The sequence below is a fragment of the Prionailurus bengalensis genome, chromosome C1 (assembly GCF_016509475.1).
Source record: "Prionailurus bengalensis isolate Pbe53 chromosome C1, Fcat_Pben_1.1_paternal_pri, whole genome shotgun sequence".
Classification (NCBI taxonomy): Eukaryota; Metazoa; Chordata; class Mammalia; order Carnivora; family Felidae; genus Prionailurus; species Prionailurus bengalensis.
In genome coordinates, this window is record NC_057345.1 from 215,452,555 (window position 1) to 215,465,300 (window position 12,746).

Below are 12,746 nucleotides of genomic sequence, written 5' to 3' on the forward strand. Positions count from 1 at the left end.
ACCTAAACCACGTTAGTGGTTAGTGCCCGGCTGCTGCTCTGAGTGTGGTAAGGACCACATCACACTCAGCAGTGCTTAAAGGGACATTGGTAATTGCTAATAGTGAGGAATAAACGTAAAGTGGAATCGCTGTTGATTTAGGTTGTGACCCGCTGCTGATGGGACGTTGGGTTTTTTCCGGTACAATGAGTGCTGGTTTGCAAATTGAGGAGTCCTAGATTCCAGCACTCTCCGCAGCTCCTCAGGAATGTCTCCTGGTTGCTGAGAAGTCTCTGCTGCTTGGAAGAAGTCTTTGGCTGAACGTTTCCCCAGCCTGCTGCTTAGCTGAGCCCATTTCAGTAGGAATGGCCACCCTGCCCTCCGCTCCCCTATGTATACCCCTCGTCTTCATCTCTGCAGCACCTAACTCCGGATCTAAGTCCCTATGGGATTCTGCAAATCCTATAGCCGTTCTTCCACTGAATTGAACAGGTCAGAATTTCATCTTAGGAAGGTGTTTTTGTGGGTCATCTAGCCCAGTCCCATCCAAATCGTTTGGATTTGGGGATTGCAGTAAGCTAATTTAAGAATGGTAATAATGGGGGTGCAGGGGGCGCCTGGGTGGCTCAGTCGGTTAAGCGTCTGACTCTTGATCTCAGCTCAGGTCTTGATCTCAACATTGTGAGTTCAGGCCCCACACTGGGTGTGACACATACTTAAAAAAGAAAAAAGAGGGGTGCCTGGGTGGCGCAGTCGGTTAAGCGTCCGACTTCAGCCAGGTCACGATCTCGCGGACCCTGAGTTCGAGCCCCGCGTCGGGCTCTGGGCTGATGGCCCAGAGCCTGGAGCCTGTTTCCGATTCTGTGTCTCTGTCTCTCTCTGCCCCTCCCCCGTTCATGCTCTGTCTCTCTCTGTCCCAAAAATAAATAAATGGTGAAAAAAAAAATTTTTAAAAAGAAAAAAAAAGAAAAAAGAGGGGCGCCTGGGTGGCGCAGTCGGTTAAGCGTCCGACTTCAGCCAGGTCACGATCTCGCGGACCCTGAGTTCGAGCCCCGCGTTGGGCTCTGGGCTGATGGCCCAGAGCCTGGAGCCTGTTTCCAATTCTGTGTCTCCCTCTCTCTCTGCCCCTCCCCCGTTCATGCTCTGTCTCTCTCTGTCCCAAAAATAAATAAATGGTGAAAAAAAAAATTTAAAAAAAAAAAAAAAAAAGAAAAGAAAAAAGAGGGGCGCCTGGGTGGCGCAGTCGGTTAAGCGTCCGACTTCAGCCAGGTCACGATCTTGCGGACCCTGAGTTCGAGCCCCGCGTTGGGCTCTGGGCTGACGGCTCGGAGCCTGGAGCCTGTTTCCGATTCTGTGTCTCCCTCTCTCTCTGCCCCTCCCCCGTTCATGCTCTGTCTCTCTCTGTCCCAAAAATAAATAAACGTTGAAAAAAAAAATTTAAAAAAAAAGAAAAGAAAAAAGAAGGGTAATAATGGCTTCCATAGGCATCTTGCTAGATGCTTTTCATATATTGTTTCTACTCTTAACCCTACAAAGGTTTGTTGTTTAACCTTGATTCATGTACCTCTTGGCAAAAATTAACCTGGATCATTTTCAATTAGTTCTAATTATTAACTGTTCCTTGTAGTATGCCCAAATTTTTTAACCTCTCTCTTCTAGCTGTGTAGGAAAAGAACCAAAGCTTTCGTTGATTTGAAATTAGCAATTGGAGACCTCACTCCTGCCCCTGGTTTTGCTTTTGTTTTTGTTTTTCATGTGAAAAGTCTGAGGTGTATTAAGTTTATTTAAGTAATCTTTGCGCTCAATGTGGAGTGTGAACCTGTGACCCTGAAACCAAGAGTCACATCCTCCTCTGTCTGAGTTAGCCAGGTGCCCCAAAAGTCTGCAGTTTTCAGACCATTGTTACATGTTTGGCTTATATATATATATATATATATATATATATATATATATATATAAAATATATATATTTTAGATATATATATAGATATATATAGATATATATACACATATATATATATAAATTTTTTTTTAATTTACACCCAAATTAGTTAGCATATAGTGCAACAATGATTTCAGGAGTAGATTCCTTAGTGCCCCTGACTCATTTAGCTCACCCCCCTCCCACAACCCCTCCAGTAACCCTCAGTTTGTTCTCCATATTTATGAGTCTCTTCTGTTTTGTTCCCCTCCCTGTTTTCATATTATTTTTGTTTCCCTTCCCTTATGTTATCTGTTCTGTGTCTTAAATTCCTCATATGAGTGAAGTCATATGATATTTATCTTTCTCTGACTAATTTCACTTAGCATAATACCCTCCAGTTCCATCCACGTAGTCGCCAATGGCAAGATTTCATTCTTTTTGATTGCCGAGTAATACTCCATTGTATATATATATCTTCTTTATCCATTCATCCATCAATGGACATTTGGGTTCCCTCCATACTTTGGCTATTGTTGATAGTGCTGCTGTAAACATGGGGTGCATGTGTCCCTTCGAAACAGCACACCTGTATCCCTTGGATAAATGCCTAGTAGTGCAGTTGCTGGGTTGTAGGGTAGTTCTATTTTTAGTTTTTTGAGGAACCTCCATACTGTTTTCCAGAGTGGCTGCACCAGCTTGCATTCCCATACATGTTTGGCTTTTACACTCTTCACCACATGGTTCCTAAGGACTGTTGCTAAGATTCCAGTTTGCCAGCATCCTAAAAGTCCAGTGCCCGGAGTTGGGTACTGTAGTCTAAACTGATGCGCTCAGGTTAAAGAAGAGCTCTAACCTCCTCTATTTTGTGGGCCCGACTTCTATGAGCGTAACCTAGAACTATAATTGCACCCCACCCCCCACATTTATCAAGTCAGTTAGCTACATTGTCATTGTTGCTGTTGACATGTGAAACTCTAAGATGCTTTCACTGTTCTTCAGTCCCAGCTGCGATGAGCTTGGTTTTCAGATCTAGATGCCATACTTGATTTTCCCACTGTTCTCTCTTCGCTAGCTTTTGGCCACTCTTAAAGTATTGTCTGAACCTCCTGTTTGGCACTCATCCTATTCCGCTTTGTATTGCTTTGATTTTAGAAGTCCATTCATTAAACATGTTTGTTTTCTGCCTCTGTCTGATGCTGGACATGTAAAGATGAATTAGACCAAGTTCCCAGATGCATAAGGAATCGGTCTGGTTAGAGAATATGAGGACAAGCCTGGGTGGAAGTTTGGTGAGCTGACTTGGAGCCACTCAGTCTAGACAGCCTTAGAGATGCTAATTGCTTGCCTGTGTCTATGGAGCACAGATTTTTAGTCCTGACTATTTTGGCTCGAATCCAGCTTCAAGTTGGGAAGAGTAGCCTCTGGAAGATGGGATGCAAGTGATTTGCCTTAAGTGAAAGCTTAGTGGGCGGGGTGGCTGGTTAGCTCTATTGTTATTAGAAATAACAATACAAGATGAAGGTGCATTAGGATTTCCTTTTACCGTCTCCAAAGGGAGTCAGGAAGTGTGGTCCAGAGATCACAGCACTGTTTGTTTTTGAATGTAATAATTTTTGCTATTTTTTTCTTTTCTGTTTCCTAGTAGTGATTAGCAGCAAAACCACTAAAAAGAAAGGAACTTCTGCTTTTCTTGGGGCTAGTAAAATGAGAGATGCTGGGGTGACTCTTCAAGATTTAAAGGGAAGGGACCCTAGAGGATATAGTGGAGGCTGGGAGCTGAGAGAGAAATGGTTTGAGCCCTGGGGTATCCCATAAAGAAGAGAATTAAGAGCTGTCTTGGGCCTATGCCATATAAAAACCTATGAGATGTTTTTGATCAGGAGCCAAAAAATTGGCTATGGCATCATAGTGGGGACAAGTACAAACATTTATATGGTGAGGTTCAGAAGAGGGGAGCCTGATCCAGCCTAGGGAGAGATTAGGAAGTATTTTTAAGAGAAAGTGGCCCTCATCCCGAGTCCTAAAGGACAAGTTAAGTAGAGGAAGGGGGCCTCTCTGAGAGGAGACCACATGATGAGCACAACAGAGGGGTGAGATTGGAGAACTCAAATAAGTTGGTAACACTAGAGTGGAAGGAGTTTGTTGGGACCAGGCAGGAGGTGATCTTGGCACATATACCCACATAAGGACCTTTGTACCATGCTGAGGCCCAAGTGTGTGTATCTATCTTTTCTCCTCAGTGAGGTGCTTGGGGACTGGTGCTCTGTAGCATCTATACAGTAAGTGGCTTGGTAAAATATGGGACTTGTATGCTGTCCAGGCTCCTTTTGGAAAGTAAAGCCATCCAGCTCAAGTGTAATAAAGGGGAAGGCGTGTCATAAGCACAGATAACGTTCTCCCAGAAGTCTGGGGAGGTCACACTTAGTCAATGAGGTGGTAGCATCACCAACAAAACCACTTTCCTCTCCCACCTGATCTCTGCTCCATTCCCTTTCTCCCTACTGGCTTTCTTTGCATTTGCTCATTGTCTTTCCTTCACGGCTTTTCTCATATGGGTCCCATAGGATTGCCCCAGCTCCCGAATCTGTGTGATCTTTGATCTCCTAGATGAAAAGCTGAGGAAGGAATCGGCTCATACTTTTGAACAAGACCGCGAGGCATTGGTTATTGGCCAGGCTGGGCTGCCCTTTGTTCAAGTGCCCTTTATAATCATGTCTTGACCAGGGTGGGGATGGGGACATTGCTGGCGTGGTGCGGCGCACCTGAATATATCCCACAGCTAGGACTGTGAAGTGGGCAGGAGGTGCACCTCAACGCACGGTTAGTTTGTGCATTCTAATATTTATTGAGTGTTTTTTTATGTGCGGGGCACTGAGATTTGTGGGCCAAAAAGAAGCAAAATGCTTTGCAATATGTTTCTGTAGGTATGCAAGGTAATATCTGTGTTATCATTTGAGCATTTCTAGTTTCTTTCTTGAGAATTACCCAGTTCCATTTGACGAGATAGTCGCTAGGGCCAGAGGTGATTTTGAAGAAGATCCATGATAAGCTAATGGTCCAGCTTTGTACCAAATGGCATTCTTATTATCTTTGTGAATTCACCTTCTTATTATCTTTTTGTCTGAATGCAGTGAAGTTGCTTTTTTAATTTTTTTTAATGCTTTTTGTTTATTTTTGAGAGAGAGAGCAAGCAGGTGAGGGGCAGAGAGAGAGAGGGAGAAACAGAGTCTGAAGCAGGCTCCAGGCTCTGAGCTGTCAGCACAGAGCCCAACGCAGAGCTTGAACTCACAAACTGGGAGATCATGACCTGAGCAGAAGTCGGACGCTTAACCAACTGAGCCACCCTGGTGCCCCATGTGAACTTTATTTTTTTTTTCCAAAGTTTATTTTTATTTATCTTAGAGAGAGAGAGAGAGAGAGAGAAAGAGAGAGAGAGAATCCCAAGCAGGCTCCACACTGAGCTGAGTGTGGGGCTCGATACCACCTCCGAGATATCACTACTTCAGCTGATACCAAGAGTCGGATGCTTAACTGACCTAGGCTACCAGGTGCCCCTCCTATGAACTTTACATGTATCTGAAAGCCTTAGGGTAGTTGCACTGCTTCTGGAAGGGGAACACCTACTATACATTTGACCAGACTTACTAGGCAAAAAGACATTCATTCCTTCTTTCAGTCATTTCTTTTTCTTTTCATTTAATATTGATTCAACATCTTGTGTTATGTGTTAGGGCAGCATCTTGCTTGTCCTTGGTGCCGGAGATACGGACATTGATAAAATGTATCCAAGAGATCCGTCCATTTAATAGGAAAAACAGACATGGGAAGAATGGCACCTTAGGCTGAGGGGTAGTGTTTGCACATAGCACAACTGTGGGACTATGGGTTGCTTTGGGAGATGGGAAGGAAAAGAGGGTATCAGTAGGCAGGAGTCAGATTCTAGAGGATTTGACATTTTATCTTTGCTTTATCCTACAGGGTGGGCATCAAAAGGCAAGGGACAGTTGGCAGTTTTAAGCGTGGAAGTTAAATGATCAGATTTGCATTTAGAAAGATGCTAGTGGCCATATGGAGGATGGATAGAGAGTGGAGACGATTTGTGTAGGGGAGACCATTTAGGAATTTATTGTAATAACGAAGGTGACAGAGAGGACCTAAGTTAAAGTAGTGGCAGTGGGGACAGATAGAAGGGATGGTTAGAAGTGGCAAGAAATCTGGTTAAGTTTTTTAAACATCATTCGAAATGCCAAAGCAGTTATATAACCCAGAAACTCTTCTCATTATTGACTCATATTTGGCAAAGAAAACAGTCCCTTAAAATCTACTCCTGAAATCATTGTTGCACTATATGCTAACTAATATGGATGTAAATTTTAAAAAATAAAAAATAAAACAAGTTAAAAAAAAAACAGTCCCTTAAACTGCTTGCCTCTTTCTTCTTTGCCTATTAGCAAACTAGAAGACAGTGGTTTTTTTTTTTTGGAATTCTTCCTACTTCCCTTTTTACACTCCCTTGCCCTTCCCTCATCTCATATACATCTCATTGCCTGTATTTGAGTGACTTGGGGGGTGGTTATATGGTGTAGTTCATTTGACCTGGTGGCTTTGTTGGGGAAGCAAGAATCAGCTCGGTCGTCACCTAACATTGTTTTACCTTCCCACTCAGATTGAAAGACGATGACAGTGGGGACCATGATCAGAATGAAGAAAACAGCACACAGAAAGATGGTGAGAAGGAAAAAACAGAACGAGACAAGAGTCAGGGCAGCAGTAAGAGGAAGGTGAGTTTTGTGCTGTATAGATATAGTTGCCTTTGGACTTGAGACTCGGTTATCTTGTGGAATCTATGTGAAAGATACCAGATTAACTCAATGGTGCCCTATTTTGGAATATCTGCTTTTGTTCTCAAAAAAAGATTGTTGAATCACTGGCGTTCATGTTGGGAGTTAGAACTTTTCCCTTGCCATAGGATCTTGAGATCGTGCCTTGCTTTCCAGCATTCACCCAGCATGAGGGATTAACTGTGGACTTGAATGAGACTATCTGTTAGTTCTAAGCTGTTGCTGAGTATTTCAAATCCTACACATCCTTGAAATTTTAGACTGTTTAGTCAGTAATAATCTAAGCTGAAAGTGACTTGGAAAGGAAAAAATTTAGAGAATGAGAGACTGATGGGTCAGGTTTTTTTTAATATTAAAACTTGTTTATCTGACAAGATTGAGCATTGTAGGTGCTAAAAGAGCACAAAGGTGAATGAGACTGTGGATCAAGGGGCTTACATTAAGTAGTAGCAATATTAATAGTAGCTGACACTGAGCGCTTACTATGTGCCAGGCACTGTGCTAAGCACTTTACACCTATTAACTTATTTGACCCTCTCAGCAACTCTACGATACTATTGTCTTCATTTTGCAGATAAGCAGCTGAGGCACAAACAGGTTAAGCAGCTTGCCTGCCCAGGTCACTAGCCAGTAAGTGATAGGGTGTCATAGAGGAGGCATACTTGGCCTGGGAGTACTTGGGTGAGATAAGATATAAACATAAATACCTATAATAGAAAAAAAAGTTTAAAAAGCTATAGGAAAACAGATAAAATGTTAGAGGAACTTAGAATCCACTAACCACTGAAGAAATTTACAGTGTAGGGACACCTGGGTAGCCCAGTTCAGCTCAGCTCATCATCTCACAGTTTGTGGGTTCGAGCCCCACATCAAGCTCTGTGCTGATAGCTTAAAGTCTGGAGCCTCCTTCGGATTCTGTATTTCCCCCTCTGTCTGTCCCTCCCCTGCTCACACTCTGTGTGTCTCTCTCCCCTTCCCTCCCTCCCTCCCTCTCTCTCTCCCAATCTCTCTCTCTCTCTCTCTCTCTCTCTCTCAAAAATAAACAAACATATGGGAATGCAAGATGATGCAGCCACTCTGGAAGACAGTATGGAGGTTCCTCAAAAAACTAAAAATAGAACTACCCTATGACCCAGCAATTGCACTATTAGGCATTTATCCACGGGATACGGGTGTGCTGTTTCGAAGGGACACATGCACCCCATGTTTATAGCAGCACTATCAACAATAGCCAAAGTATGGAAAGAACCCAAATGTCCATCGATGGATGAATGGCTAAAGACGGTGTGAGATATATACATATATATACATATATACATACATGTGTGTGTGTGTGTGTGTGTGTGTGTGTGTGTGTGATGGAGTATTACTCGGCAATCAAAAAGAATGAAATCTTGCTATTGACAACTACGTGGATGGAACTAGAGGGTATTCTGCTAAGCGAAATTAGAGAAAGACAAAAATCACACGACTTCACTCATGTGAGGACTGTAAGAGACAAAACAGATGAACATAAGGGAAACAAAAATAACATAAAAGCAGGGAGGGGGACAAAACAGAAGAGACTCATAAATATGGAGAACAAACTGAGGGTTACTAGAGGGTTGTGGGAGGGGAGATGGGCTAAATAGGTAAGGGCACTTAAGGAATCTACTCCCGAAGTCATTGTTGCACTATATGCTAACTAATTTGGACATAAATTTTTTAAAATAAAAAAAAATAAAAATAAAATAAAAATAAAAAATTTACTGTGTAAGCAGAATCATGGGCATATTGCAGGGAATTAAAGATGTAGCCTTTTTGTGGAGGTGGTAAGGGGTGACACTATAAAATGTTTTCTCAATCTCAGATCGTGTGAAAAGTGCCCCAGATTAACACACCTTACTGAATTCACAGGCTGTTGTCCCTGGACCAGCAGAGCATCCCCTGCAGTACAACTATACTTTCTGGTACTCCAGAAGAACCCCCGGCCGTCCCACTAGCTCACAGAGCTATGAACAGAATATCAAACAGATTGGCACCTTTGCCTCTGTGAGTACTTACTGGTTTAATGTAGTGAGCCTTGGTGGTATAGTCATGCCTGTACTTCTATCATTGTGTTTATTTACCTTCTAGTAACCTGTTTAGGGTTCTGCTTTCTTTATTTGACTGACCTGAGTCCCTCAGGTTTGCTCCTTCTGAGATTCCTCATTAGACATTCATAGGTAACATACATAGGTATCAATAAGTATGGCATTGACCAGAAGTAGACAATACAAAAATACAGGTTTGTTTAAATAGATATTTGTTGGGTCCTTACTATGTGCAAAGTGTCATGGGGATACAAAATTTTATAATACATTGTATATACTTTTATGAAGCTTGACGGTAAAGATGAGAGTAAAAATTTGAAAGTTTCTCTTGTATTAAGAACCTCCCAGAGCGCCTGGGTGGCTCAGTCGGTTAAGTGTCCGACTTCAGCTCAGGTCGCGATCTCGCGGTCCGTGAGTTCGAGCCCCGCGTCGGGCTCTGGGTTGATGGCTCAGAGCCTGGAGCCTGCTTCCGATTCTGTGTCTCCCTCTCTCTCTGCTCCTCCCCTGTTCATGCTCTCTCTCTCTCTCTCTCTCTCTCTCTCTCTCTCTCTCTCTCTCTCTGTGTCTCAAAAATAAATAAACGTTAAAAAAAAAAAAAAAAAAAAAGAACCTCCCATTAACAGGGCACCTGGCTGGCTCAGTCAGTAGAGCATGGGACTCTTGATCTTGGGGTCAAAGAGCTTACTTAAAAAAAAAGAACCTCCTATTAGGATTTTGGATATGTTAGTAACTATGCATAAAGTAGTGTCTTTTTCCTGTGTTCAGGAAGAAAATTAAATCCTGATAATTGTTTTTGTAGGTACTGTCAGAGATAGCCCAGCTGTGTCTTGTCTCCCTCACCTAGGGAGGCATCTAGGTGTGTGTGCCCTGAGAGTTCTCTGCAACTAAAACCGGTTTTGTTCAACAAAAATTATCACACATTTCCTATGTGCTGTATATTTGATCTCTGGGCAAAATCAAATGCAGGATTTGTTATTTTCTTAAAATTATTGAGGATTTTTTTCCTATTTAAAATGTAGACACTGGAAAAGGAAACTATAACAGACAGCAAACATTACAATAAATTGGTAAGAGGTGATAGGAAAAGAAATGAATTCTTGACAAAGGAAACAATAGAAATAAACTTTTGAGAATATCAATGCCTTCCTAACATTCTTGAATCTATCACAAAATGTTGGTGACCTGCCATGTGGGAATATTAGACAGTACAGGGAAGGTAGCAGCTGTTACGTTGTGAACAAATGGATGGCCACTTGGGGTCAGAGACTACGCTGGGAAGGAGGAAGTTTTCATTCAGGGTTCTATTCAGTTATTTGGGGGGTAATTAGGAATATTCCTAGTGTTTTTGTTTTCCTCTTAACAAAGGTATCTATGAATTCACCCAACTTGCGCACAGAGGGTTTTCTTTTTTCTTTTTTTGGCGTAAATGTTGAGTTGACTAGAGCAACATAATCGGCATTACCTGGGGTCACTGCCTTATCCAGACTCACTGGATGTGTGATGACAGTGTTTAAAGTTGTCTGTTGTATAATTCAAGGCATTAGGAAATGTCTTCTAATACTAAATTCCTCACAGAGAAATAATCATATTATGAAAACTTAATGAAATCCAAAGCAGTATTTCCCAGTGGTCCTTAATCCTAATAATTGACAATTTTTTTAAATTTTGGGGCGCCTGGGTGGCTCAGTTGATTAAGCATCAACTTCAGTTCAGTTCATGATCTCCCAGTTTGTGAGTTCAAGCCCCATGTCAGGCTCTGTGCTGACAGCTCAGAGACTGGAGCCTTCTTTGGATTCAGTCTCTCTCTCTGCCCCTTGCCTGCTCACACTCTTGTCTTTTATTTATTTTTTATTTATTTATTTTTTTTATTTTCATTTTTGGGACAGAGAGAGACAGAGCACGAACGGGGAGGGGCAGAGAGAGAGGGAGACACAGAGTCGGAAACAGGCTCCAGGCTCCGAGCCATCAGCCCAGAGCCTGACGCGGGGCTCGAACTCACGTACCGCGAGATCGTGACCTGGCTGAAGTCGGACGCTTAACCGACTGCGCCACCCAGGCGCCCCACACTCTTGTCTTTTAAAAAAAAATTTTTTTTTAAGAAAAAAAGCAGTACTTGATGAGGGAATTAGGGGTGGTTGTTATACTTTCTCCCTAACCTCCCCACCTCCAGTTCCTAATCCATGGTGAACCACAGGTTCTAGGGGCTGTGTCTTGTTTCTTCCCCGTGTGTCAGAGTGAGAAAAAAATTACTGCTCATTGTATGCACGTGACCACTTACTGTCCCTGATCACCATATACAGTTAAACATCGCAGTTGTTGAGATGAGACCTTGCTTCAGAATCCTATGAATGGCATCGCTTCCTGACTTCTTTGTAACATGAGACATTTCTGTGTTTCTGTTGTCTAGAAGAATTGAAGCAACAGCCATTTCATAAAGTGTAAGGTCTGTTTATCCTTAGTTGCTGTCCACATCTAGAAGTATGACCTGAATCTGTGTCGACTCAGTACCCATTTTCAGCTGCTCCTCAGCAGTGTGTTGGCAATTTCCAACTGTCTTCACACTGCTTCACGTTTCTTCTTTCCTCCTAACGCGTGCCTCCTCACTAGCCAGTACTCTGTGGGTGTCCTCTGCGAGTTACAGAGGATTAGGGAAGTAAATGGGAATAACTTGATGAGTAGGAATAAGCATGCATCTGATAGAGAAATAGATCTAGTTTTCTTTTTTTTTTTTTAATTTTTTTTTTTTCAACGTTTATTTATTTTTGGGACAGAGAGAGACAGAGCATGAACGGGGGAGGGGCAGAGAGAGAGGGAGACACAGAATCGGAAACAGGCTCCAGGCTCTGAGCCATCAGCCCAGAGCCCGACGCGGGGCTCGAACCCACAGACCGCGAGATCGTGACCTGGCTGAAGTCGGACGCCTAACCGACTGCGCCACCCAGGCGCCCCTAGATCTAGTTTTCTAACAGGATGGTGAAGGAGGGGCAAAGAGAAACAAATTTTCTAGCTAAGAAGAGGAACTTAATCCCCAATATAAGAGGCTAAGTTCTTTTTGGTTTTGGCTGTCCTGGCCTTAGCAGCAGCCACCACGGTTTACGGTAATGCATGTGGTAGATTCCATCGCTTTTGCACAGTAACCAAACACAACTAAAATGTATGCATTGTAGTTAATGCTGTATCTCCCAACAGATAGTCTTTGAGAAATGATCAAACTTGAGGTTATAAAATAAGTCATGGGTGGGGAGGGCACCTGGGTGGCTCAGTAGTTAAGCATCTGACTTCAGCTCAGGTCATGATCTCACAGTTTGTGAGTTCGAGCCCCATGTCGGGCTCTGTGCTGACAGCTCAGAGCCTGGAGCCTGCTTCGGATTTTGTGTCTCCCTCTCTCTCTTTGTCCCTCCCCTTCTTACGCTCACTTGCTCTCTCTCTCTCTCAAAGATAAATAAACGTTAAAAAATAAAATAAGTCATCGGGATATGACATACAGCATGACGACTGTAGTTAATAACACTCTATTTTGTTTAAAAAGTGACTTGGTTCAGGACACCTGGGTGGTTCAGTCGGTCAAGCAATCAACTCTTGATTTCAGCGCTGGTCATGATCTCACAGTTCACGGGTTTGAGCCCTGCATCGGGCTCTGCACTGTGTCAGCACGGATCCTGCTTGGAATTCTCTCTCCCTCTCTCTGCCCCTCCCCCACTCATGTGCGCGCGCGCACACACACATGCTCTCTCAAATAAACTTAAAAAAAATTTTTTTAAGTGACTTGGTTCTTAAAAAAATACATTCAGGCTGAGGTTATGTGAAACTTAATATACCTCAAGACTGAAAGAATTGCACCGTGTCGGGGCTTCTGGCTGGCTCAGTCTATAGAGCATGCGACCCTTAATCTCAGGCTAGTCAGTTCAAGCCCCATGTTGGGTGGAGCCT

General features: G+C 42.9%; 1 protein-coding gene across 8 annotated transcripts in view; it reads left to right on the plus strand.

Moving 5' to 3' along the window:
- Positions 1–12,746, plus strand: part of EIF4E2 (eukaryotic translation initiation factor 4E family member 2) — a 31,292-nt gene that overhangs the window by 1,025 nt on the left and 17,521 nt on the right. For 4 of the 8 annotated variants that reach the window (XM_043578182.1, XM_043578181.1, XM_043578184.1 and 1 more), the window contains exons 2-3: positions 6,570–6,684; positions 8,641–8,775. In XM_043578182.1, coding sequence (XP_043434117.1) covers positions 6,570–6,684; positions 8,641–8,775 — 250 coding nt within the window. Of the gene's footprint in view, positions 1–262; positions 472–6,569; positions 6,685–8,640; positions 8,776–12,746 lie in introns of those variants that run through there. The other 4 variants (XM_043578180.1, XM_043578179.1, XM_043578177.1 and 1 more) reach the window with 3 other exon arrangements.